The 24,447-nt window shown below is 47.5% G+C and overlaps 1 protein-coding gene across 1 annotated transcript; it reads right to left on the bottom strand.

Moving 5' to 3' along the window:
• Positions 1-20,830: 20,830 nt before the first annotated feature.
• On the bottom strand, positions 20,831-24,225 carry LOC123408935. Its single transcript, XM_045101961.1, has 7 exons — positions 23,976-24,225; positions 23,752-23,930; positions 23,584-23,649; positions 22,813-22,890; positions 22,669-22,719; positions 22,187-22,572; positions 20,831-21,097 (listed from the first exon to the last, which is right to left on the bottom strand). Exons 1-6 carry the CDS (start codon positions 24,223-24,225, stop codon positions 22,540-22,542), a joined length of 657 nt encoding a protein of 218 aa, XP_044957896.1. The 3' UTR covers positions 20,831-21,097; positions 22,187-22,539.
• Positions 24,226-24,447: the final 222 nt, after the last annotated feature.

Genomic DNA, 24,447 nt, shown 5'->3' with positions numbered 1-24,447 from the left:
TCAAGCCAGCAATGTCGCTATCCAGCAGCTGACCCAAGTCCTGGTGGACAACCTGCCGCGGAATGAGTATGGCGGTGGTCGCTCTACTCTTTCTGAGTTCATGCGGACTACGCCACCCATATTCACGGAGTCGACTGAACCCCTGGACACCGATGACTGGATTCGCACCATTGAAGACCTCCTTGCGCTGGTCAAGTACACCGATGATCATGAGAAGGTCCTTTATGCTTCTCACTGTCTCGGAGGCACCGCCAGGGCATGGTGGGATGGATTCCAGATCATGCGGGCAGGGCAAGTCATCACGTGGGAGATGTTCAAGGAAGGATTTCGTGCGGCTCACATTCCGCCTGGACTGATGACCATTAAGAAGCGGGAATTTCGAGCCTTAAGGCAGGGCAGTGGAACTGTTAAGGAGTACCTGCAGAAGTTTAATCTCTTGTCAAGGTACGCGCCCGAAGATGTTAACACTGAGGCTGCTAAGGTGGAACGCTTCATGGAAGGGTTACAACAGTCCCTGCAATACCAGCTGGTGGTTTGCGACTGCCAGACTTTCAACAAGTTGGTTAACAAAGCGCTTATGCTGGAAGACAAGCATCGTGCAATGGACGACACCCGCAAGCGCAAGCTGATAGGCAGTGGAGGACCCGGTAATGCAAGACCAAGACCGTGGCAGTCAGCACCTGCAAGACCCAACTTTCAGCAGCAACAGTGCAAGTACCCGGTGTTCCGCCAGAATTATCAGCCTCAGAAGCAAGTCAAGCCAGTAGTCAAACCGCCGAACAACGGTGGAGTCAAGACCAACCCTCCAGGGCAAGTCACCTGCTTTGGGTGTGGTCAGACTGGGCATTATTCCAGGCAGTGCCCCAACAAGAAGCCCGACGCACCGCGTCCCAATGCACCCAACCCCGGTCAAGGTACACCAGGGAGGAACCAGGCCCCCCGCAACCAACAGTTCAATGGTAGGGGCTGGATCAATCACATCACTGTAGAAGAAGCACAGGAAGACCCGGACTGCATTCTGGGTATGTTCCTCGTCAACTCAACTCCAGCAACAGCGTTGTTTGATTGTGGTGCTTCGCATTCTTTTGTTACTCAAGGGTTTGCGGAGAAATGCGGTTTAAAACCCACTTTACTCCGCGGACAGATGGCAATTCAAACCCCAGGAGCAGTATTAAGAACCAACCTAGGATGTAGAAGGGTCGAGATAGTTATCAATGGGACGAGTTTCTTGGCAGACCTCATCGTGCTTAAATCACAAGGTGTGGAATTAATCCTCGGTATGGATTGGTTGGCCAAGCACCAGAGTCTTTTGGACTGTGCCAACAGAGCCATCACCATGATAAGCAACCAAGGGGTCAAGGTCAAGTTTGTCTCCGAACCAGTATCGGCTCACGCACCTCGAGTCAATAGTCTCTCCGAGGTAGAGCTTGATCGAGTGCCTATAGTTTGTGAATACCCGGACGTCTTTCCTGACGAGCTACCCGGAATGCCTCCTGACCGAGACATTGAGTTCATCATTGAGCTTATCCCCGGATCGAGGCCTATTTATAAAAAGCCTTACAGGATGGGTTCCCAGGAGTTGGCAAAGCTGAAGAAACAGCTGGATGAGCAACTCAGGAAAGGGTTCATTCGTTCGAGTGCGTCACCTTGGGGATCACCTGTTATGTTTGTTTCAAAGAAGGATGGTACCATTCGACTCTGCGTCGACTACCGTTCCCTTAATGAAGTAACAATTAGGAACAAGTACCCGCTCCCCAAGATCGAAGACCTGTTTGACCAGTTAAACGGGGCCAGGGTATTTTCCAAGATCGATCTCCAATCAGGATACTACCAGTTGAAGATCCGACCAGAAGATATACCCAAGACTGCATTCGTGACCCGGTACGGTCTGTATGAATGCACGGTCATGCCCTTCGGTTTGACAAATGCCCCAGCCTACTTCATGTACCTCATGAACAAGGTCTTCATGGAATATTTGGACAAGTTTGTCGTCGTGTTCATCGATGACATACTAATCTTCTCCAAGTCCGAAGAAGAGCATGAGCAACACCTGAGGCTAGTTCTGGGAAAGCTTCGAGAGCACCAACTTTACGCCAAATTCTGAGGAGAACTACGCCACCCATGATCTCGAGCTAGCAGCGGTAGTGCATGCTCTGAAGACGTGGCAACATTACCTTCTGGGAAAGCGATGCGAGATATATACAGACCACAAAAGTCTGAAGTATATCTTCACCCAGAGAGAGCTGAACATGAGACAGCGGAGATGGCTTGAGTTAATCAAGGATTACGACCTCAGCATTCAGTACCATCCCGGCAAGGCGAACGTGGTAGCCGATGCCCTGAGCCGGAAGGCAGTCTCCTTGAACGTCGCGCTCAAGGAAAGGTTACCTGCCTTGTATGAAGAGATGGAGGGCTTAGGACTTGAGATAGTCGAACCAGGGTACCTGGCCAACCTCGAAGTCAAGCCTACTTTGGCAGACGACATCAAGGAAGCCCAGAAGGGGCACAAGAGTATCGAAGGCCTCAAGAGGAAGGTGCGAGAAGGCAAAGCCCCAGATTCTCGATTGATGAGCAAGGAGTACTGTGGTACAGGAAGCGCTTATGCGTACCCAACAAGGCCGAACTTAAGGACTTGATCCTGCAAGAGGCACATGACACATCGTACTCTATCCATCCAGGTGGTACCAAGATGTACCAAGACATCCGAGAATGATTCTGGTGGCATGGCATGAAGAGGGAAATTGGCTCCTATGTCGCTAAATGTGATGTATGTCAGCGAGTCAAGGCTGAACACCAACGACCCGCTGGATTGCTACAACCTCTTCAAATGCCAGAATGGAAGTGGGATATAGTCGGCATGGACTTCATCACCGGGTTGCCCCGATCGAATAAGGGTCATAACTCCATTTGGGTCATAGTTGATCATTTGACCAAGGTGGCCCATTTCATCCCCGTTAACACCACTTACGACGGCAGCCAGCTGGCCAGTCTGTACATTCATCGAGTGGTGAGTCTCCATGGAGTCCCCAAAGAGATTGTGTCCGACCGCGGCACGCAGTTCACCTCAAGATTCTGGAAGAAGTTTCAAGAAGCTCTCGGAACCAAACTCTCCTTCAGTACAGCTTTCCACCAGCAGACGGGCGGACAGACCGAGAGGGTGTTGAGGCATAATTTATGCCTAAGTAATTTTGGTGATTGATGACAGTACCATACAGGACTAATCGTGTGTGTCAAGGTTTCAGGCAACATTCGTCAACGGCACAAGACGACACGACTCCTCTCTTCGGGAACGGAAGCACGGCGCTATCCTAGATTCTCTTCATTTGAGTCATAGGAAAGCCGTACTATTAAGAGGGGATCCGTAGTGGAAAGGTTTGGGTGGAATCTATCTTTGCACACGCACACCTCTATTTTCTCCCTTTCCTTTATCCTTGGAGCGGCCCTCGCCTGTTTGTTCTTTGCGTCTCGGCAAAATGGTCCACAGCGGTAGTACCGCTGGTCCCAGCGGTAGTACCGCTGCATCCAGCGGTAGTACCGCTGGCTGGCGGTAGTACCGCCCCTGTTCAGCGGTAGTACCGCTGGCCAGCGGTAGTACCGCCCCTGGTCAGCGGTAGTACCGCTCCAGGTGCCCTGTTCCACCTACCTAGCGGTAGTTCGTGGACGGACCCTTTTGCGAAGACTTTCTTGGCGGTAGTAGTGTTTATACACTACCAAGGGCCAGCGGTAGTACCGCTGGTTCCAGCGGTACAGCCCCAGCGATAGTACCGCTGGAGGCCCCAGCGGTAGTACCGCTGCATGCAGCGGTAGTACCGCCAGGCAGCGGTAGTACCGCTCCTTCCCAGCGGTAGTACCGCTGGATCTCGGGCAGAGAGTGGGAAAACGGTCTGAATTTTCCCCCCACTATATAAAGGGTTCTTCTAGCTGAGGAACCCTACCTTTTACCTCTCTAAGCTCCATTGTTGCTCCACAAGCTTAAAAGTGCCCGATCTCTCACCCTAGCCAATCAAACTTGTTGATTCTTTAGGGATTGGTTGAGAAGGCCTAGATCCACACTTCCACCGAGAGAAAAGTTGATTCCCCCACCTATCCCTTGCGGATCTTGTTACTCTTGGGTGTTTGAGCATCCTAGACGGTTGAGGTCACCTCGAAGCCATATTCCATTGTGGTGAAGCTTCGTGGTCTTGTTGGGAGCCTCCAAGCTTTGTGTGGAGTTGCCCCAACCTTGTTTGTAAAGGTTCGGTCGCCGCCTTCAAGGGCACCTATAGTGGAATCACGGTACCTTGCATCGTGCGAGGGCGTGAGGAGAATACGGTGGCCTTAGTGGCTTTTTGGGGAGCATTGTGCCTCCACACCGCTCCAACGGAGACGTACTTCCTGTCAAAGGGAAGGAACTTCGGTAACACATCCTCGTCTCCATCGGTTCCACTTGTGGTTATCTCTAACCTTTACTTTGTATTTGCTTTTCCGTGTTACAATATCTTACCTGTCTTAATAGGTCTTGTTGATAGCTTCAATAGGGGTCACCTCTTTGTCATATTATTTGTGAACCCGTATAGTGTTTACCTTAACTTGTTAAGATTAATTAAAAAGTGGTCGTTGTCTATTCACCCCCCTCTAGCCAACCATATCGATCCTTTCAATTGGTATCAGAGCCACGTCTCTTTATTAAGGGTTTAACCACCCGAAGAGTATGGAAGGCGAAGAGGAAGTGAACCATGGGCAACCCGAGGGCATGGACTTGACTTCGGTCACAAGGGACGACTTGAATACGGCTATGGCAGCTCTCAAGACGTCCTTGACGAGCGAAGTCAAAACCATGCTTAAGGAATTAATTGATGGTCTTAGAAGTTCACCCGAACCGGCTTTAGTGGTTAAACCCACCATTTCCGATTCAGAGGCCAACTCCTCTAAGGAAGCGGGTAAAGGTATGCAACCTGCTTCACCTCACGAAAAGGATGGGACTGGAACACATGCCTCTGTTCCACCTCCCATGACTTATGGAGGACCCGTTCTCGCACCTCGTCTTAATCCTGTTGGTCCTCCTCCTAAACTTGTGAAAGGTGACTTTTCTAACTGGGTATTTTCTATTAAGTCTCATTTGAATCACAGCTCAACAAACTTGTGGAGAATTATCGAGCAAGGATATTACCCCCATGACCCAAACAACCTCACTCCAAGAGAAGATGCAGACAATCAATATAATCACTCTGCGCTGTTTATCCTTCAGTCTGCTGTGCCACCTGAAGATCTTCCCCACTTACGTCCCTTCACATTGGCCAAGGATTGTTGGGAGCATATTATGGTGTTGTATAAGGGAAGCTCAAGTATTCAACGATCCAACTATGAAGTGATACTTGATCAGGCCGATGAGTTTGTGATGAAGGAAGAAGAGGACCCTCGTGATCTCTATCGGAGGGTGACTGCTATTGTCGTGGCACTAAAGGATCATGGAAGTAAGGATGTGGATGACACTTGGGTCAAACGCAAGTTTCTCAAAGCCATCATGCCTTTCAACAAAGCCATGTCATCTGTCATTCGTCAGCGGCCAGACTTTCACTCTTTGTCTTCCAGTGAAGTGTTGGATGAGTTCATTGCAATGTCAATCATGAACGAAACTGCCGACAATGCACTTGCTCGTGTCCGATCAAAAATCACTTCACCCAAACTTGCGTTGAAAGCAAGAGTAATGCTTGAAGAAGAAGAAGAAGATGAGGAAGAGGAGAGCTGCCCCGAAGACACAAAGTATGCCTATCATGAGCACATGGCTCTTGCATCAAGGCAATTCTGGGGAAATAAAAGGAACTCAAGACCAACCTTCAACAAGAACAACTTAAGTGGTTTCAAACCCAAACAACGAGTAAGGACATGCTATAACTGTGGCAACGTGAGTCACTTCGTGGCAGAATGTCCATATGAGAAGAGAGAAGACAATGGAGGCAAGCTCATTCGCAAAGACAAAACCAAATCATTTCCAATCAAGAACAACTTTGTGAAGAAACCTCACCCAAAAGGAATGGTGGCCCTGGAGGAGTATCCTTCTGATGATGATGATGATGATGATACAGTGGCAACGGCAACTGTTGCTATAGACACTACCCCTTCCCAGAAGGTGTCTCTCTTCAACGCCCCCAACGAGAACCACATCACCAAGTGCCTCATGGCAAAAGGTACCAATCAGGTAACTTCTATCATTAAGACCAACATTACTTCTACTCCTTCATTGTTAAATTGTGTAGAAGATAGTGATGTTGGAGAACTTAATGAGCATGATCTTGATAAGTTTCTATGCACTATTAAGGGAGAAACCAAGAAGCATTTTGTTGCTCTCTTGGAACAATTGGGTGAGGCCACTGACCTTATTGAGTCTCATGAGGAGACCATCTCCGAGCTTCATGGACATAGTCGTGACTATGCCGATGAAATTGCCGAATTATCTAGTACTCTTGAAGAAGAGTGCACTCTTCGTCTGGCTCTTGAGGAGTCATATAACGATGACTGCACTAAAATGCAAAAGAAACTGGATCATGATGTTGTTCTTACTCGCATGCTTAAATCTAAAAAGTATGCTCTTGAGGTTGGCCGTGACAGACTCAAAGAAGAGTTTGACATACTTGACAAGGCCCACAAAGCCTTGAAAGGTGTTCATTTCGCTCTGAAAGAGTCTCATGATCAACTCCAAGCAAAGCTTACCAAGGAGATCTCTACTTGTCCTCCCTTTGTGCTAATTGATAATACTTGTGAAACTAACCCTTGTTGTGAGCATGTTCATCTTGTGGAAGAAAATGCCAAGTTAAAGGAGAAACTTGAGAAGGGCCTTGTGTCATGCAGACAAGGTGAGAAGAGTCTGAACGATCTCTTGAGCACTCAAAAGGGTGTTGTAGGAAAGGAAGGAATTGGACTTACCTCCAAGTCAAAAGGTAAAAGAAAGAACAAGAGCAAACGATCTCTCACCCTCATGGTGTCAAGGAGGGTGAGGGTACTCAGAAGGTGAACAGGAACAAGGTGGACTATGTGAACCTCAAGAAGGGCAAAGCCGCTCCTACTAACACAGCCGGCAAACTCAATTCCTCTTATGTGTTATGTTGTGCTAGTGATGGGCATGTTTATGCCAGATTTATTGGTTCCTACGATGAAGATATTGAATGGGCTATCTGGGTTCCTAAGACCCTTGTCTCTAACATGAAAGGACCCATTAAAAAATGGGTACCTAAAACCAAGCCTTGATCTATTGCAGGAGTTTGCTTCCGGTGGGGTGTCATGGTTGCTCGATAGTGGAGCAACAAATCATATGACCGGAAGCAAGGACTTAGTGGTGGATGTGCACCCTTCTCCATCTATGCCTACCCATGTCCAATTCGCTGATGCATCCTCGTCAAAGGTATTGGGATTTGGTAAGGTGGTCGTCTCTCAAGATTTGTCTATTGAGAAGGTCATGCTTGTTGAGTCTCTTGCTTACAATTTACTTTCCGTTCGTCAACTTGCTATCATGGGTTTTTCCACATTCTTTAATATTGACACTGTGGTCCTCCTAAGGAGCAAGACTCTTAAAGTGGCCTATGTTGGACATGTCGAAAATGGTCTCTATGTGGTAAACTTTTCAAAGCGACCCACTAAGACTGCGACATGTCTAATGGCTAAAGTTGACGTGGGCTGGCTTTGGCATCGCCGTTTAGCTCATGTCAATATGAGGTCTTTGCAAAGTCTTCTGACAGGGGACCATGTTCGTGGACTAACAAATGTAAGCTTTGCTAAAGATCGTGTTTGCAGTGCTTGCATTGAAGGAAAGATTCATGAAACTGCTCATCGTCCATCAACTCTTATCTACACTAAGAGGCCATTGGAACTTCTTCACATGGACCTGTTTGGTCCTCCAACATTCGATAGTCTTGGAGGCAGAAAGTATTGCTTAGTAATTGTTGACGACTACTCAAGATATACCTGGGTATATTTCTTCAAAAGGAAGAGTGAAACTCAACAAACGGTCATCAACTTTGCCAATGAAGCGCAACGTCAACATGAAGCAAAGATCTTGATGATTAGGAGTGAGAACGGCACCGAGTTCAAGAACTATACCCTAGATGAGTTTCTAGGTGATGAGGGAATAAAGCACCAATATTCTGCACCATATACCCCTCAGCAAAACGGCGTGGCAGAAAGGAAGAACCGGACCTTGATAGACGCTGCAAGAACAATGATGGCAGAATTCAAATCTCCATACAACTTCTGGGCAGAGGCCATCAACACAGCATGTCATGCGTCCAATCGGCTCTACATCCGCAAAGGCTTGAGCAAGACTCCGTATGAGATTCTAACTGGAAACAAACCCAATCTCAAGTACTTCCGGGTATTCGGTTGTAAGTGTTTCATTCTTAAAAAGGGAGCTCGGTTAGCTAAATTTGACTCTAGAGCACATGAGGGTATCTTTGTTGGTTATGCTACAAACTCTCATGCTTACCGTGTCCTCAACAAGTCCACCGGACTAATTGAGGAGACGTGTAACGTGGAGTTTGACGAAAATAATGGCTCCCAAGTGGAGCAAAGTGGTCTTTGTGATATAGGTGATGAAATTCCTCCCGAAGCCATAAGAAGAATGGGGATTGTTCAAATACTCCCCATTGAGGAACCCCTTATGGCCGAAGGAGAAGGACAATGCTCTACTCAAGTGGAGCCATCACCCCCACAAGCCCCACACGCTTCCGATGAACAAAGAGAAGACTCTCAACAAGTTGATCAAGCTCTCGGTCAAGATCAATTGCCTAACAATGGTGATATGCCCACTCAAGCACTACCCCAAGACCTTGAACCAACACGAGATCAAGATCAAGAGCAACCACTAATACAAGATCAAACTAGTGAACCTGCTCAAGTCGAAGGACAAAGTGATCAGGAGACTGTCTCACAATTCCCTTCTGGAGCTCAAACAACCGGCTCAAGACGCAAGGGCAAACAAAAGATACAAGTCGATGCTCCCCTGTTATCTAATGAAGAACTCTTGGAGCGTCGAGCAGCCAAGAATGCGAACAAGCTGAAAGCCAAGTCACATCTTATGAAGAATGTTCTTGGTAGTTTAAAAAGGGGAGTATCTACCCGTCAACAACTTTGGAATTATTGTGAGCATCACGCGTTTGTCTCGTATTGTGAACCTCAACAGGTACAGGAAGCGCTCGATGATGAGGATTGGCTTATGGCCATGCACGAAGAACTTAACAACTTCGAGCGCAACCAAGTATGGGATCTAGTGCCACGACCAACGAAGGAACATAATGTCATCGGGACCAAATGGATATTCAAGAACAAGCAAGATGCAAATGGAATTGTGATTCGAAACAAGGCAAGATTGGTGGCTCAAGGCTACTCCCAAGTCGAGGGTATCGACTACGGTGAAACCTTTGCCCCTGTCGCTCGTCTAGAATCTATTCGCATGTTACTTGCTTTTGCTTCTCATCATAACTTCAAATTACAGCAAATGGATGTGAAAAGTGCATTTCTTAATGGTCCTTTAAATGAGTTGGTATATGTCAAACAACCCCCGGGATTCGAACATCCCAAGCTCCCAAATCATGTGTACAAACTCAATAAGGCACTCTATGGTCTTAAACAAGCCCCACGCGCGTGGTATGAGTACCTTACTGAGTTGTTACAAGATCGTGGGTTTGAAATTGGGAAGATTGATCCCACTCTTTTTACTAAGAGGGTTAAAGGGGATTTGTTCATCTGCCAACTATATGTTGATGATATTATCTTTGGCTCTCCTAACATTTCATTCAATGAAGAATTTGCCGAGTTAATGACTGAGAAGTTTGAGATGTCCATGATGGGAGAGTTGAAGTTTTTTCTCGGATTCGAGATTAAGCAAGGTCTAGAAGGGACATTCATCAAACAAGCCAAGTACACTCAAGATATGCTCAAACGGTTCGAGCTCGAAGATGTCAAACCGGTCAAGTTTCCCATGCCAACCAGATGCAAGCTTGACAGTGATCCCAATGGTAAAGCAGTGGATCAAAAGGTATACCGCTCCATGATTGGATCCCTCCTTTACCTTTGTGCATCTAGACCGGATATTATGTTGAGTGTAGGGATATGTGCACGGTTTCAATCCGCACCAAAAGAAAGTCATTACATGGCTGTCAAACGAATCTTTCGATATTTAGCTCATACCCCAAACTTTGGCCTCTGGTATCCCAAAGGAGCAAACTTCAATCTAGTTGGCTATTCTGACTCAGACTGGGCTGGAGATTGTGTGGAGAGGAAGTCAACATCTGGAGGGTGCCAATTCCTTGGTCGCTCTTTGGTAAGTTGGTCGTCAAAGAAGCAGAACTGTGTCTCCTTATCATCCACCGAAGCTGAGTATGTGGCAGCTGCAAGTTGTTGTGCACAATTGCTATGGATGAGGCAAACTTTAAAGGATTATGGTGTCACTTGTGACAAAGTGCCTCTTCTATGTGACAATCAAAGCGCCATCAAGATTTCCCTCAACCCAGTGCAACATAACAAAACCAAACATATTGATATTCGTCATCACTTCATCCGTGAACATATCAAGCTAGGTGATATTGAGGTTCACTTCATTCACACTGAAGAGCAACTTGCAGATATTTTCACCAAGCCACTTGATGAAGCAAGGTTCCGGGAGTTAAGGCATGAGCTAAATATCATTGATTCGAGTAATGTGGATTGAAACTAGGCATATTGCACCTCACTTCACATTCCATCTTGGTCTAGATGTAGGCATGGACATAGGGGGAGTGTTGTTCTCTCAATGAACTCTCCCTCCCCCCATTATGCGTAAATCAATCTAGTCTTTCACTTTAGCCATTGTCAAATGGCACTTGTGCCTCAAAGACGAGCATTGGTCATGAACCCAAGGATAATTCTTCGCGGTGTCATACCATTGTCTCAAACATAGGTGGCCTCGGCCACCGCCTCTCCATCCTCTCTTGCGTATAAAGGAGAGGATATACAATGACAAGTCGGTATTTTTTCTTAGAAGTCATCCCTTTTTACTCACTTGTCATGTGCCCAAGTTTTCCCGCTTTCCTTGGCCGTGCTGAAACATGTACAGCGGTACTACCGCCAGGGTAGCGGTACTACCGCCAGGACCCCAGCGGTACTACCGCCAGGGGTAGCGGTACTACCGCCAGGACCCCAGCGGTACTACCGCCATGGGTAGCGGTACTACCGCCAGCGTTCAAAATCTAACTCGGCCGGCCGGAATATTTCTAGGGTTTCGAGGGGAGCGGTACTACCGCCAGGGGGAGCGGTACTACCGCCAGGACCCCAAGCGGTACTACCGCTGCACTCCAGTGGTACTACCGCTAGGTAGCGGTACTACCGCTCTAGTCCAGCGGTACTAACGCCAGGTCAGCGGTACTACCGCTGGACCCAGCGGTACTACCGCTGCCCATACCCCTTGGGCTATATAAAGGGAGGGGGAGCCCGATTTTCAATCTGTTTCTTCTTCCTCGCGGCTCCTCCCTCCCCTACCCCGAAAACCCGCTGTTTGGATCTTTCTTGGAGGAGCTCTCTCTTCCCGTTGGTGTGGAAGGGCTGATTTACTTCTTCTTCCTCCTCCAAAGCCATGAATCCCGGTAACAAAAGCTCCTCCCCTCTTCTATTTGGTTGTTTTTCGTGTTCTAGGGTTAGGAGCATTGGGGATTGCATTCATCTTGTTGATCCAATGGCTTGTTGCTAAGATTGCTGCCGTGGTTTAGGGTTTCATCGTCTTAGATCGGATATTTGAACCTTTTTGTTTAGATCTAAAACGTGCTCTCTCTTGCCTATGCATGTTTGTACCTCGTGTTACTATGTGTTCCTTTTGACAATAGGGCTGATGTATACGTATTAATGATTCTATATTCAGTCCATGCCCTAGAATACGAGTTTTATATGTCTAGATCTGACAGTCAAACCCCCAGCGGTACTACCGTCAGGGGGTAGCGGTACTACCGCCAGGTCCCAGCGGTACTACCGCGAGGACCCAGCGGTACTACCGCCAGGGGTAGCGGTACTACCGCTATGACCCCAGCGGTAGTACCGCCAGGACTCCCAGCGGTACTACCGCCAGGGCTGACGGTACTACCGCCAGGTGTGGCGGTACTACCGCCAGGAGCATTCACGGTGTTTTCTCCTTGGGCTTAGCAATGCATGTTTTCTTTTGTTTCTTTTCTCTGCACTTTCAAGATCCATTGCCTTGACTTTTCGTGTTGCCTCTTTTTTTCCGCTTTGTGGTCTGTGTCACAGGTGGCTCTGCTCGCCGTTCGAACCCCCCACGGGACACGGCATCCAAACAGTTTCGCAACACAGAGGCGCCCGAGGGGTCTGCCACGTCTGGTCTCCCCCCTAAGAAGAAGTCCTTCAAGAAGGTTGCCCACAAGGACAAGAGGGTGAACATCCGAGCAATGTCTCCTAAAGAGTTTCTGCAGTTTCGCACCAAGAACCACTATCTCCAGGAGAGGGAGACGATCGAGGGAGTTGAAAATGTCTGGGTTAAGGACCATTGCAGGATATATCGAGATGTCATTGGAAACTTCAAGAAGAATTACATCTCTGTCCAGTGGATTGATTTGGCACATCTTCAGCGACATACAGATTACTTTGGTGATGCTCTTGCTTTGATTGACAAGATGGGGCTCAAAAACATCATCACCTTCAAGACAGATTTTGATCCCACGACAGTTGCTCAGTTCTACGTCACTGTTCATTTCTCCCATGATGAACAGCGCTCCATGATTTGGATGACTGGGTCACAGAAGATGACTGGTTCCTGGTCAGAGTTCATGCAGTTCCTGCACATTGATTTTCAGGGTGCTGACACCCCTCTTGGGCTGCGTCCTCACGCTCCAGTCCCCGCTGATAAGGGTCTTGCAAAGGACAGACTGCAGCCACTATATTTGAGGAAGGGGGTGCTTCCCAAGGACCTGGACATTATGCACCGCATCTTTGGGAACACTCTCTTCCCTCGGAGTGGTAACTTCGATGAGGTCCATGGCGTCTTGGCTGAGATGTTGTTACTATGTGAGGAGGCTATGTCTGTGGAGTCTGCTCAACTAGATATTGCAGATGTAATGTTCACAGAACTATGGAACTGCATTATCAACCGTAAGGTCCCTATCTACGGGCCTTACCTGTTTGCTTACATTTGCCACAAGTGGCAACAGGCGTATCCGGATGAGGTGCTCTACGCACAGTCTGACTATATTGTGCATGACCCAATCAAGCTGCGCATCAAGGATAAGTGGACCAACCCATCTTCCTCCTCTCAGCAAATGGACACAGATACAGAGACCGCTGCTGGTAGAGGACCTGCCTCTCAGCCCCGCTCGTCTGCCATGCCATCTTGGGCTATCAAGTTGCAGGACAAGATGAAGACTCTCTTCTGTATGCAGGCCAAGGGTCAGTATCAGTCACACGTGGCTGAGAAGCAGAGCCGCCAGAGGCATAAGCGTGTTCTCAGGACCTTGGATGTGGACATCTCCAGTGGCTCAGAGGATGACATCACGCCGGAGGCCACCTGGATGCAGGCTCAGGGGTACCAGTGGTCGGGTGATGAGGCGGAAGATGAGGAGGAGACTGACCAGGAGGGGACCGACGAGTCTGGTGATCCTGAGGACGAGGAGTAGCTACCTGTGACATTAGGTGTGCCCCCTTTTTGGTGTCTTGTGCCAAAGGGGGAGAGAGTCTAGGGATTTGATTTCATTCAAACTTTGCATTGCTTTGCTGATTTGCCTTGAACTTGGTTTGCTTTGTTTGCTATCGTGTGTGAGACATGATCTATCCTATGTGAGTTTAGATTTATTTTGATCATATGCTGTGAGTCATATGGCATATATCTCCATCCTTTTTCTTCTCATATTATTATCCATGCAAATCCGATATTGTCATCAATCCACCAAAAAGGGGGAGATTGTTGAGGCATAATTTATGCCTAAGTAATTTTGGTGATTGATGACAGTACCATACAGGACTAATCGTGTGTGTCAAGGTTTCAGGCAACATTCGTCAACGGCACAAGACGACACGACTCCTCTCTTCGGAAACGGAAGCACGGCGCTATCCTAGATTCTCTTCATTTGAGTCATAGGAAAGCCGTACTATTAAGAGGGGATCCGTAGTGGAAAGGTTTGGGTGGAATCTATCTTTGCACACGCACACCTCTATTTTCTCCCTTTCCTTTATCCTTGGAGCGGCCCTCGCCTGTTTGTTCTTTGCGTCTCGGCAAAATGGTCCACAGCGGTAGTACCGCTGGTCCCAGCGGTAGTACCGCTGGACTACCAGCGGTAGTACCGCTGGCTGGCAGTAGTACCGCCCCTGTTCAGCGGTAGTACCGCTCCAGGTGCCCTGTTCCACCTACCTAGCGGTAGTTCGTGGACGGACCCTTTTGCGAAGACTTTCTCAGCGGTAGTAGTGTTTATACACTACCAAGGGCCAGCGGTAGTACCGCTGGTTCCAGCGGTACAGCCCCAGCGGTAGTACCGCTGGTTCCAGCGGTACAGCCCCAGCGGTAGTACCGCTGGTGCCAGCGGTAGTACCGCTGGAGGCCCTAGCAGTAGTACCGCTGCATGCAGCGGTAGTACCGCCAGGCAGCGGTAGTACCGCTCCTTCCCAGCGGTAGTACCGCTGGATCTCGGGCAGAGAGTGGGAAAACGGTCTGAATTTTCCCCCCACTATATAAAGGGTTCTTCTAGCTGAGGAACCCTACCTTTTACCTCTCTAAGCTCCATTGTTGCTCCACAAGCTTAAAAGTGCCCGATCTCTCTCCCTAGCCAATCAAACTTGTTGATTCTTTAGGGATTGGTTGAGAAGGCCTAGATCCACACTTCCACCGAGAGAAAAGTTGATTCCCCCACCTATCCCTTGCGGATCTTGTTACTCTTGGGTGTTTGAGCATCCTAGACGGTTGAGGTCACCTCGAAGCCATATTCCATTGTGGTGAAGCTTCGTGGTCTTGTTGGGAGCCTCCAAGCTTTGTGTGGAGTTGCCCCAACCTTGTTTGTAAAGGTTCGGTCGCCGCCTTCAAGGGCACCTATAGTGGAATCACGGTACCTTGCATCGTGCGAGGGCGTGAGGAGAATACGGTGGCCTTAGTGGCTTTTTGGGGAGCATTGTGCCTCCACACCGCTCCAACGGAGACGTACTTCCTGTCAAAGGGAAGGAACTTCGGTAACACATCCTCGTCTCCATCGGTTCCACTTGTGGTTATCTCTAACCTTTACTTTGTATTTGCTTTTCCGTGTTACAATATCTTACCTGTCTTAATAGGTCTTGTTGATAGCTTCAATAGGGGTCACCTCTTTGTCATATTATTTGTGAACCCGTATAGTGTTTACCTTAACTTGTTAAGATTAATTAAAAAGTGGTCGTTGTCTATTCACCCCCCCTCTAGCCAACCATATCGATCCTTTCAGAGGGTAAATCAGATACTTGAGGACATGCTCCGCGCTTGTGTTTTGGCCCATGGTGCCAAGTGGGAAGACTGCCTACCATTTGCTGAGTTCTCTTACAACAACAGCTACCAGTCCTGTCTTCAAATGGCCCCATTCGAAGCATTATATGGGCGGAAATGCCGCACCCTGCTCAATTGGTCCGAAACCGGTGAAGGGCTAGTTTTCGGGCCAGAAGCACTGCAGGAAGCAGGGGACAAGGTTCAGCTTGTCCAAGAGAACTTGGAGGCAGCTAAGTCAAGGCAGAAGAGCTATGCGGACCCTCGCCGCAGAAACGTGGAGTTTGTTCCCGGAGACCAAGTGTACTTGCGAGTCACGCCTCTCAAGGGGACCAAGCATTTCCATGTCAAGGGGAAGCTAGCTTCAAGGTTCATTGGACCCTTCAAGATCACGGCAAGGCGCGGGGAAGTAGCTTATCAGTTGGAGCTACCTCCTGAACTTTCGGGTGTGCACAACGTGTTTCACGTGTCACAGCTCAGGAAGTGTTTGCAAGTGTCGAACCGTCCCGATCTTTACAAGGACATTGATCATCAAGCTATTGACCTTTAACCAGATCTTACCTACCGCGAGAGACCGATCCGCATTTTGGACGAAGCAGAGCGTTGCACCAGAAGCCGCACCATCAAGTTTTTCAAGGTTCAGTGGAGCAACCATACCGAGGCAGAAGCCACGTGGGAGCGTGAAGACTATCTCCGATCAGAATTTCCCGAGTTGTTTAACGCTTAGCTTAGGAATCTCGGGGACGAGATTCTTGTAAGGGGGATAGGTCTGTCACACCCTGTTTTCCACCCCAAGTTTTCTGTATTGCAAAAATCAGAGCTTGTTAAAACTTCTCCAAATAATGTTGTGAGTGCAATGTCAACCCTTGTTTGAGTGTATGCTTGCTTGTTTGATGACTCAACCCATGAAAAACTTATTATTTTGCTCTCATCAAAAACCCTTTTTCCTTTACATCAAGATCACCTTCATCATGTTGGGATACACTACTAGCTCATGAAGCCAAGTGGCACTTTCAACTAAAGTTGGTGATCTGATCCTAATATCATTTTAATTCATTAAAAACACTATTTAGTGATTTAAAATATTATTTTTCTTTTTTATATCTATGTCTATTTCTAAGGCTAGTAATGATATTTCCACAAGGAAAATTACTTTCCTGCCTTAGGAAATTCTGAGTAAATTCATGGAAGCTCAGAAGGACATATATTTTCCATACATAAGATTTTCAACCCTATTTTATATTAATATTATTTGAGTAGAACCCTGAAAACCATTTCTGTCTGTTTTAGCTTTTTGAGATGTTTCCAAGGGAAAGTATCTCAGTAAATTCCCATAAAATTACAGGAGCCCTCCCAAGCCATATTAGATGCTCACCTAAAATCTCACCTTGATCCAAGGTGGGTAAGTACACTTAGAAAGCCCAAAACCCTCTGTGTCCAGAGTAGAGTTGGAACAACTCTACATTGCAAAGTTTCTCCAATGGAGCTGAAACTTTGCAGAGGTGTTTAACACCCCAAATGAGGACTCCACACCAAAAATGGGATTTGTGAGATTCTGTTTGACCACACTTCCTTTGTATGGGACAGTACTGGTCACTTTGAGATATTTTCAAGTTTGCAAAGCCAAACTTGTTCAATGGAGCTCATATTTGGTGGAACCCCATGTTTTTACCCCAAGACCAAACCTGTTAAGTTTCATTTACAGTGGTGGAGTGGAAGCACCCCAAGTCACTGTCGAACACCTGCTGACAGGAAGGTAAAAACCTTCCTAGCCACTGTTTTACCCAATGTCAAGGCCCCAAACTTGGTGGGTTAGAGCACCAGAACACCCTGAGCACCCAGTCAACCAGCCCCTCCCCAATTCCAAGCACAAGTGACAAGAACTCCAATTTGAGCTGCAGGACAGTACTGGCAACACTAGTGTTCCTTGCTCCCTTGACCAGCTCGAGCTCCCACTAAACCACAACGGCTAGGCACACTCCCAGCAACACTCAGGACATGGAGGACATGTCCCAAGTGCCCCAGAGCGAGCCAGCATGCCATGGCATGCCAAAACTGCGCTCTGGGCACGCTGCAGAGAGCCACCCGCAAGGGGCCGACGCTCCGGCCGGTCCCAGCCTCCCCAGTTGTGTCCAAGCACTCCCCCGACAGCATCTTAGTGCAAAGCTACTCCAGGGACCCTCTCCCCCTCGCGCAAGAGCTCAGGCGACGCGTGCCCGTGCGCGCCCGACGCGGCCGAGCATGCACGGTCGCTGCAGCTCGTCCCCACTCACTTTCCCTCTGCGGCCGTTGCATCAGGAGGCCCTAAACCACGTCCCGAACCCGTGGTTTCGAAGCCAACGCCTCACTGTGCTTGCACGCGTGCCACGGTGAGTCACCGGCGTGCCTGAGTCGGGTCACCGTCGTTGGCCTATAAATAGACCCCCCCCGACACTCCAGCACCCTCCAAGCAGCTTCAGCACAACCAGTAGACACTCCCTAGCCGCCCAATCGAGCTCGCAGAGCCCCGGTGCTCGAGATCGACCGAGGCCCCTCCGCCTCGGAGCTCCGGTCGATCTCCGGCTACACGTCGGCTCCTGCGCTGCCCGATCTCTCATTGCACTCCCCTCGACACCAGGAACGTTTCCCCTAACTCTCCCGAGAAAATCCATACCTCTAGCCCCTAGTTCAACACGAACCCGAAACCCTTCCGCCACAAGCACCTCGTCGCCGGCGACCCAGACCACCTCTGGTGACGTCCCGACCACGAGCAGGTAGGCGGAGGCACGAGGAACCCGTTCCCGTTCCTAGCTAGGCCTGAGGACAACGGCAGCCTCGCCGGCGTCCATCTCCACCTCTCTGGCCAAAGGTAGGAGAAGGACCCGACAAGTGGAGCGCACCTGTCGGTGTCCTCGGGCAGCCAGCGCGCGCAGCCGCTCACGCTGACCCCACGGGCCCGCAGGTGAGGTTTGAACCTGGCCCGCGCGCGCCTGGTGGCTAGGCCTGCTGGCTCGGCCTGCTAGATCTGTTTCCTTGGCCTTTTTCTTTTGTTTTAATCCAGCAAACTAAATGACTTTAACAAAAAGATTTAGCCAGTAGAAAAATATAATTCTTCCACCATTATTTTTCTAAAAATGAGTAGTATTTGATTCTGTAATAGTTGACATTTATCAATAACAGAAACTATTTTGGTATTATAAAATGATATTAAAAGGCACTTGTTTGCTTCTGTTTGCTTTTAAATAAATATGCTTAGCTAATAAAACAGTAGGGAACATTTTTCAAAATAATAACCTGAATTTATTCAAGCCTTGCAACATTTTTAAAAGCACTTTGTGAACTGTTTTAGTAAAAGCTAGTATTTATTTATTCCTTTCTCGACAGTAGAGTTACCGAGTGACGGAGGATCCGGAGCGGAAGACCTCGAAGACCCCGGATACCTAGCTGACCAAGGCAAGCAGCCCTTTGACCATGACTTGAGCATATGAAATGATGCATGCTAGAATAGCAAGTACTTTTCCCATTGCATGTGATCACAGTGCCGGTTCATCATTGATGTGATGGTACCGAAGGCTTCTTCAAAGCCCTTGCATTATAGTAGTGATATTCACATAGCTCCTCGGAGCACAAACATGATGAGCTTGATCCTACCATCTACGAGGATCATGCTACTGTCATGTTGGCTAGTAGAGTAGAATCACTGCATTGAGCTTGACCCCGTGAGGGTCATGATATTATCATGTTGACAAGTAATAATAGAGCATTTTATCATGAGCATGATGATGAGTTAAATAAAGAGTTTATGAAAACCCCGTCGGGTGCCACTAATGCCCGAGGGTGATGATGAGTTGGTGATCACTTTTGGTGAAGTGATGCACCGGTGATTTTGGTGTGAGTATGGTTTCGGAAATGGATTAGATTTATGATGTGTCGACCGTCCCAACCTTACCCAGTACGACCTCGATACCCCTTTATGGGACGGGGCTTTATTGATTACTCTGGTCGGTGCTAGCAAAGAGCCACATTACTAGTGGCGGGAGTGATCAGTGTCACTCTCGTGATGGGGTCGTGCCAGGTAGGACGACTATGCCATTATTATGAGTTCCAGGCACACCGTTGGTCCCTGCATGGTTGATATAGTCCAGAGTCGGTGCTCGTAAGACGTACAACATGTGGGCTGGGTACCAATCGAGTGGATCTCTTTGTTTAGTATCGTCAGGGGAAAGATGATGATCGGTACTTACCTCGGGTATATGTGATATACCGCGAGTCGTGGATGACACGGAAGTTTCCCGTTTCTCGTGGGTCCAGCGTACTACCTCTGTAGAGTGTAAACTATTCGAATAGTCGTGTCCACGGTCAAGGACAGTTGGGTGGTGCTGCTTAAACTACGTCCTCAGTTTTCGCATAAACCAAGTGTGTGTGTGGTGTTAAAAAGGTGTTATTATAATCATGATAATCACAATAATATGATCAAGTTCAGTGACTTGACATATAGGATAAACCCGGATGGTTTAGCCCTCATTAATACATTGAGGTTATGACAAGTCCGATGACTTGGCATTTAGGGTGAACCCGGTGTGTTCAACCCTTAGCAGATATGATGATATCTGTAACCTGTTCTTCAAAAGTAATTCTTTAACCTGATGCATATACATGATCATACCACCTCATCGCATTCCAACCAAGATAATTGTCACTGTTATTCATTACCATTTATGTCATGGGCTATTTGCGAGTACATTCAAAGTACTCATTGGCTTGCCACTGGTTATGTTATTGACCAGACATGAAAGGACCGGAGTTTGGCGATGAGTACGCCGTCGGAGACGGACCTGCGATCTAGGACGCTTCCGAGTCAGAATGCCTGTCGGTGTAGGCTTGATGGCATGGGCACCGCTTAGCCCTTACGAGTTTCCGCTACTCGATGTATCACTTTATTTGGCTTTAGGCCTTGCTCTTGAACCCGACCTTCTGGTCATTTGATGTAATAATTTGGTACTTGGATGTAAGACTCTATTATTCAGTATCTGTGTTCAGTGAACATTGATCGTTGGGGTCACTGGACACGGCGAACTCGACTTGCTAGTCGGGGTCCCCACACCAATTCGGTGTTTTACATGGGCCGAGCCCAACAATTCAGTCCATAGTGTATTTTTTTGGTTAGCTACACGGGCCCAGCCCAACAATTCAGCCTTTTTAATTTCTAAACCATGGCCTTTTACTATCCATTTCTTTTTTGGGCCTCGGCCTTTTTTACGCATTTCTATTTATATTTCAGCATTAATTGCTGCCAATATATTCAGGGCCTCTTTTCAAAGCCCAAATAGACATTTAGGCCAGTTCTTGATTTCGACCATGCCTATTTTTACCAAAATAAAATTTATATCATCAACATACAACTAGCCCAGGTTCAATGACAACATATTTTCCAATTAGAATAGTATTCTAAGAATATGTACATAACTACCAGCATTTGAATTTTGTTAGCATGCAAAATATATATCAAAATCTCAGCAAAATCAGCACTACATTCAAATTCCAAGAAAATTCAGCACTAAAACAATGTCGTGAAGAACAGATACGAGAGTGTGCATGCATGCCTAGATCATGCATGCCTTGCTTCTTCTGACTTCTTCGTCATCATGCTCGCGACGAAACATGAATGAAGGCCATCATCTGAATGTTATAAAATAGAATGGTTAGAAACAAAATAAAAGCACATCTAACAACATGTTAAGTTATAGGCAGTTTGTACACAAATAAAAATAGAAGAACAAAAACGTTGCATAGTTATCAGTGATACTAGTGACTGCGAACAAACTGTAAATACATTATATTAGTGGCAAACATCATCATAAAGATAACAATGGGGATGCCACAACTCAAAGGAGCAAGTTATTTTATATTTGAGAAACAGAAAAAATGAACCAAATTTTCTCAAAAGATAACTTAACTTATGTGCATGCATTTAGAAAGATTCAAGTGCTTCGACTATACACATTAATTAGAACATGATCACAAGACAGAATTCACAAGTACAGGTTAATGGAATCATTTAGTAGTTATCCGCCTAAGCAAACACAGAAGTACGATGCTTGAGATATATGCATTCAACAAGAAAAACACGGAATGTGATGACAGTATGAGCGCACAATATTCTGAAAGTAAAAAATAACATAAATAATACAAAACTCTCTGGAACACCTAGGTAGTGAGTAATATGGTTGTTGTTGTTCATGAGTGTCCATCGTGTGCATGTGTGTACATCAAAAAGAAAACATCAGGATTCAGTTTATCTTGGCCATATACAACAACCAGTATCATTGAGTGAAAGCAAAACGAAAGCCAAATCCTTGATCCTAATTTTATGATATTAATGAAGAAGAACACCCGTTACATAATTTATTACTGGACCTTACTTGAGTTACTACTGCTACTATCAAGCAACGACTGCTGCAATCAGTCCAACACAACAACAACATGTTTTACCAACTGGTTGCTTGCAAGACCATGGCGACATTAAAAAAACTGCTTGCACAAGACTATGTCTCATTTGATATTTGATGGTATTAACAAGGGATAAAGTTACACGGACAACACTCACAAATGGCATTAAAAAAATGCTTGCACAAGACTATGGCTCATCTCATATCTGATGGTATTAACCAAGCTATATGACATCAATTTCATGAGAATTTGAATATTAATAGAAAATGAATGGGCATCGAAAATGAATCGAGGAACTCCGCAAATAATGGTTCGGACCTCCTGGCCTGCTGCTCCTCAAGTTCCTTGGTCCTGTACACCACCTTCACACCGTGAAAGAGAAAAAGAAACAGAGAGATTAAGACTCAGAACAGACAAGAGTCAGATTGGTACTAGTGGATTTTTGGAAATCTGATGAGGCGAGGAACGCACGGGGATGGACTCGAGGACACTGGTGACGGTGGGCTTGGAGGCCTTGCCCTCGACGAAGAGCAGGAAATGCGCGACGCCGACGACCTTGTGCAAGTAGAGCCACAACATGATCTGGTACAGGCTCCTGTGTAGCTCAGCGGGCTCAGCCTGCTGTAGTCCTCTTGCTCTGAAAGAAACAAATGCAGCATAAACGTTCAGGTTCAGAACTTGCGGCTCCGAGCACTTGTGTCAACCTGCACATATCACACCACAAGAGCAACACATTCAGAACTAATCCTCTCAAGATAGTCCCAGAGAACGGACTGCAAGAGGATTTTTTTTTTGCTTACCCCAGTTTCTTCCTGGACCTCTCTGATGGCTCGTGTGTATATTTCTTCTGACTGCAAAAGGAACAACAATTGCTTCAGTACCAGTGACACGCATCACATACTACGGTACGGCTGCATCGCCCATGATCTTCGGTGCGTCCTTACCTCCTGAATGAACCCCGTGGGAAGTTTCCACACACCGTCCAACACCCAGCCGCGGTACTTCTCTTGCACCACTAGGACCTGTCAAGTTGGAAGAATTGTAGGGAGAGATATGTTAGAGGAATTGCATGATGTATTGCTCAATGGAAATTAAAACAGACAAAACTTGAACCAGCTGGTTGGTGGAATTAATCGTACAACCTCATATTGATTTTCAATACAAGTCTGTTTGCATCGAAATCTGGCAGTAAATCTAAAGGCGCCCCAAATAGCGACCCGAACTAACTTGCACTATGTTTAATTCTTTGAGATTGATCGGACATGGGACCTAGATCAGTCACAACAGCACACATCTCTCACAACCCAAGCTCAAGAATGGGACGAATAATTGGATTAGTATTAATAATCGGATACAACTTGGGAAGTTGGGATATAAAGAGATTTGAGGTGAGGAATTAGCAAAGCATCATGGGAACGTACAAGGGGCAGGTGATGAGGATTGGATCTGCGACGAGAAGATGAAGATGGTTCACTAATTGAATCGCTGGTCTCCTCATGTGCTCCCTCTATTGCATATATATGTAGCCCATGTTGTGTGACCTAGCCTTTAATGACCAGTGCATCTCAAACGTACAAGGAGCGGGTATTGTTCTCTTCACTACACATATTGTTCTCTTGCACCACTAGGACCTGTCAGGTTGTTTCAATGAACTACAGATATCTTGTCACCAGATTCAGACAAACTGATTTCAGTGGCTAGTGTCGTATTCGTACCTTTACTGCTATGGGAACAAACTCAGAACGATCAACTGGCAACTTCAGCCACACCCCTTTCTTTCCCTGCAACAAGAATCGCAACACATGTAAATAACTGAAACCAGTGACAGTGAGCTGTCGATGCATTTTGGTATTTCTTTCTCGATCTGTGGACGTAACACAGACTTCCAGTAGGAGAGGGAAGACATGAATGACCCAGCGAAGGCGGCCTCGTCGGGCGGCAGCTTGTCGGCGTCGACCACCACACCGCCGTACTCGTCCTTGGAAGCTTCCAGCACGAAGTTGTTCTCCAGAGTGGTCCACCAATGGTGGCAGGTGGAGTCGGGCCAGTTGACGCCCATCCACTCAGCCTCGCTCTTGAACAGCTTCCTCCGCGCCGCCAACCTCACCCCGCTCAGCATCCGGCCGATAGAGTAGGATGTGGCCCTCCTCACTCCTCCGTAGCAGCTCCCTCACCTGCCGCACGCGGAGAAACGACCGTGCGCGAGGGTTGCCACGGAGCAAGCCATGGCGACCTCCATTGAGGCCCGGGTCGAAGAAACCCTGCACGAGCGTGGCGGATCTGGTTGTGTCTTGGCGTCCGCACTCGATGTCCCTCGACCTTCTCTTTTGCTGAGAGGAGGGGAAGGGGGAGGCCATGGACGGCGGGGAGCTCCGCCGGAGGGAGGTGGCGGCGGTGATCTGGAAGTGGGGAGGTGGCGGCTGCGATCTGGAAGGGAGGAGGAGTGGTGTGTGGGGGAGAGTGGCTAGGGTTCGCTGCACGGGGGAGAGAGAGGAGCTCGCAGTGGGTGGGTAAGAGGGTGAGAGGGTGTGGGCCGTTGGATCTACAAGTATCCGACGGTCTCTGATGCTTGATCCGTG

This window comes from Hordeum vulgare, chromosome 7H, assembly GCF_904849725.1.
Source record: "Hordeum vulgare subsp. vulgare chromosome 7H, MorexV3_pseudomolecules_assembly, whole genome shotgun sequence".
Taxonomy (NCBI): Eukaryota; Viridiplantae; Streptophyta; class Magnoliopsida; order Poales; family Poaceae; genus Hordeum; species Hordeum vulgare.
This window is presented reverse-complemented; position numbering and strand designations above follow the sequence as displayed.

What these genes read in the sequence shown, in the direction of transcription:
- LOC123408935 (XM_045101961.1), bottom strand. Translation starts at nt 24,225, where the DNA reads ATGGCCTCCCCCTTCCCCTCCTCTCAGCAAAAGAGAAGGTCGAGGGAC. An exon ending in TCGGCCGGATGCTGAGCGGG is followed by an intron (nt 23,931 to 23,975) that starts GTGAGGTTGGCG and finishes AGCGAGGCTGAG; the next exon opens with TGGATGGGCGTCAACTGGCC. An exon ending in AGGTCCAGGAAGAAACTGGG is followed by an intron (nt 22,573 to 22,668) that starts GTAAGCAAAAAA and finishes TGATATGTGCAG; the next exon opens with GTTGACACAAGTGCTCGGAG.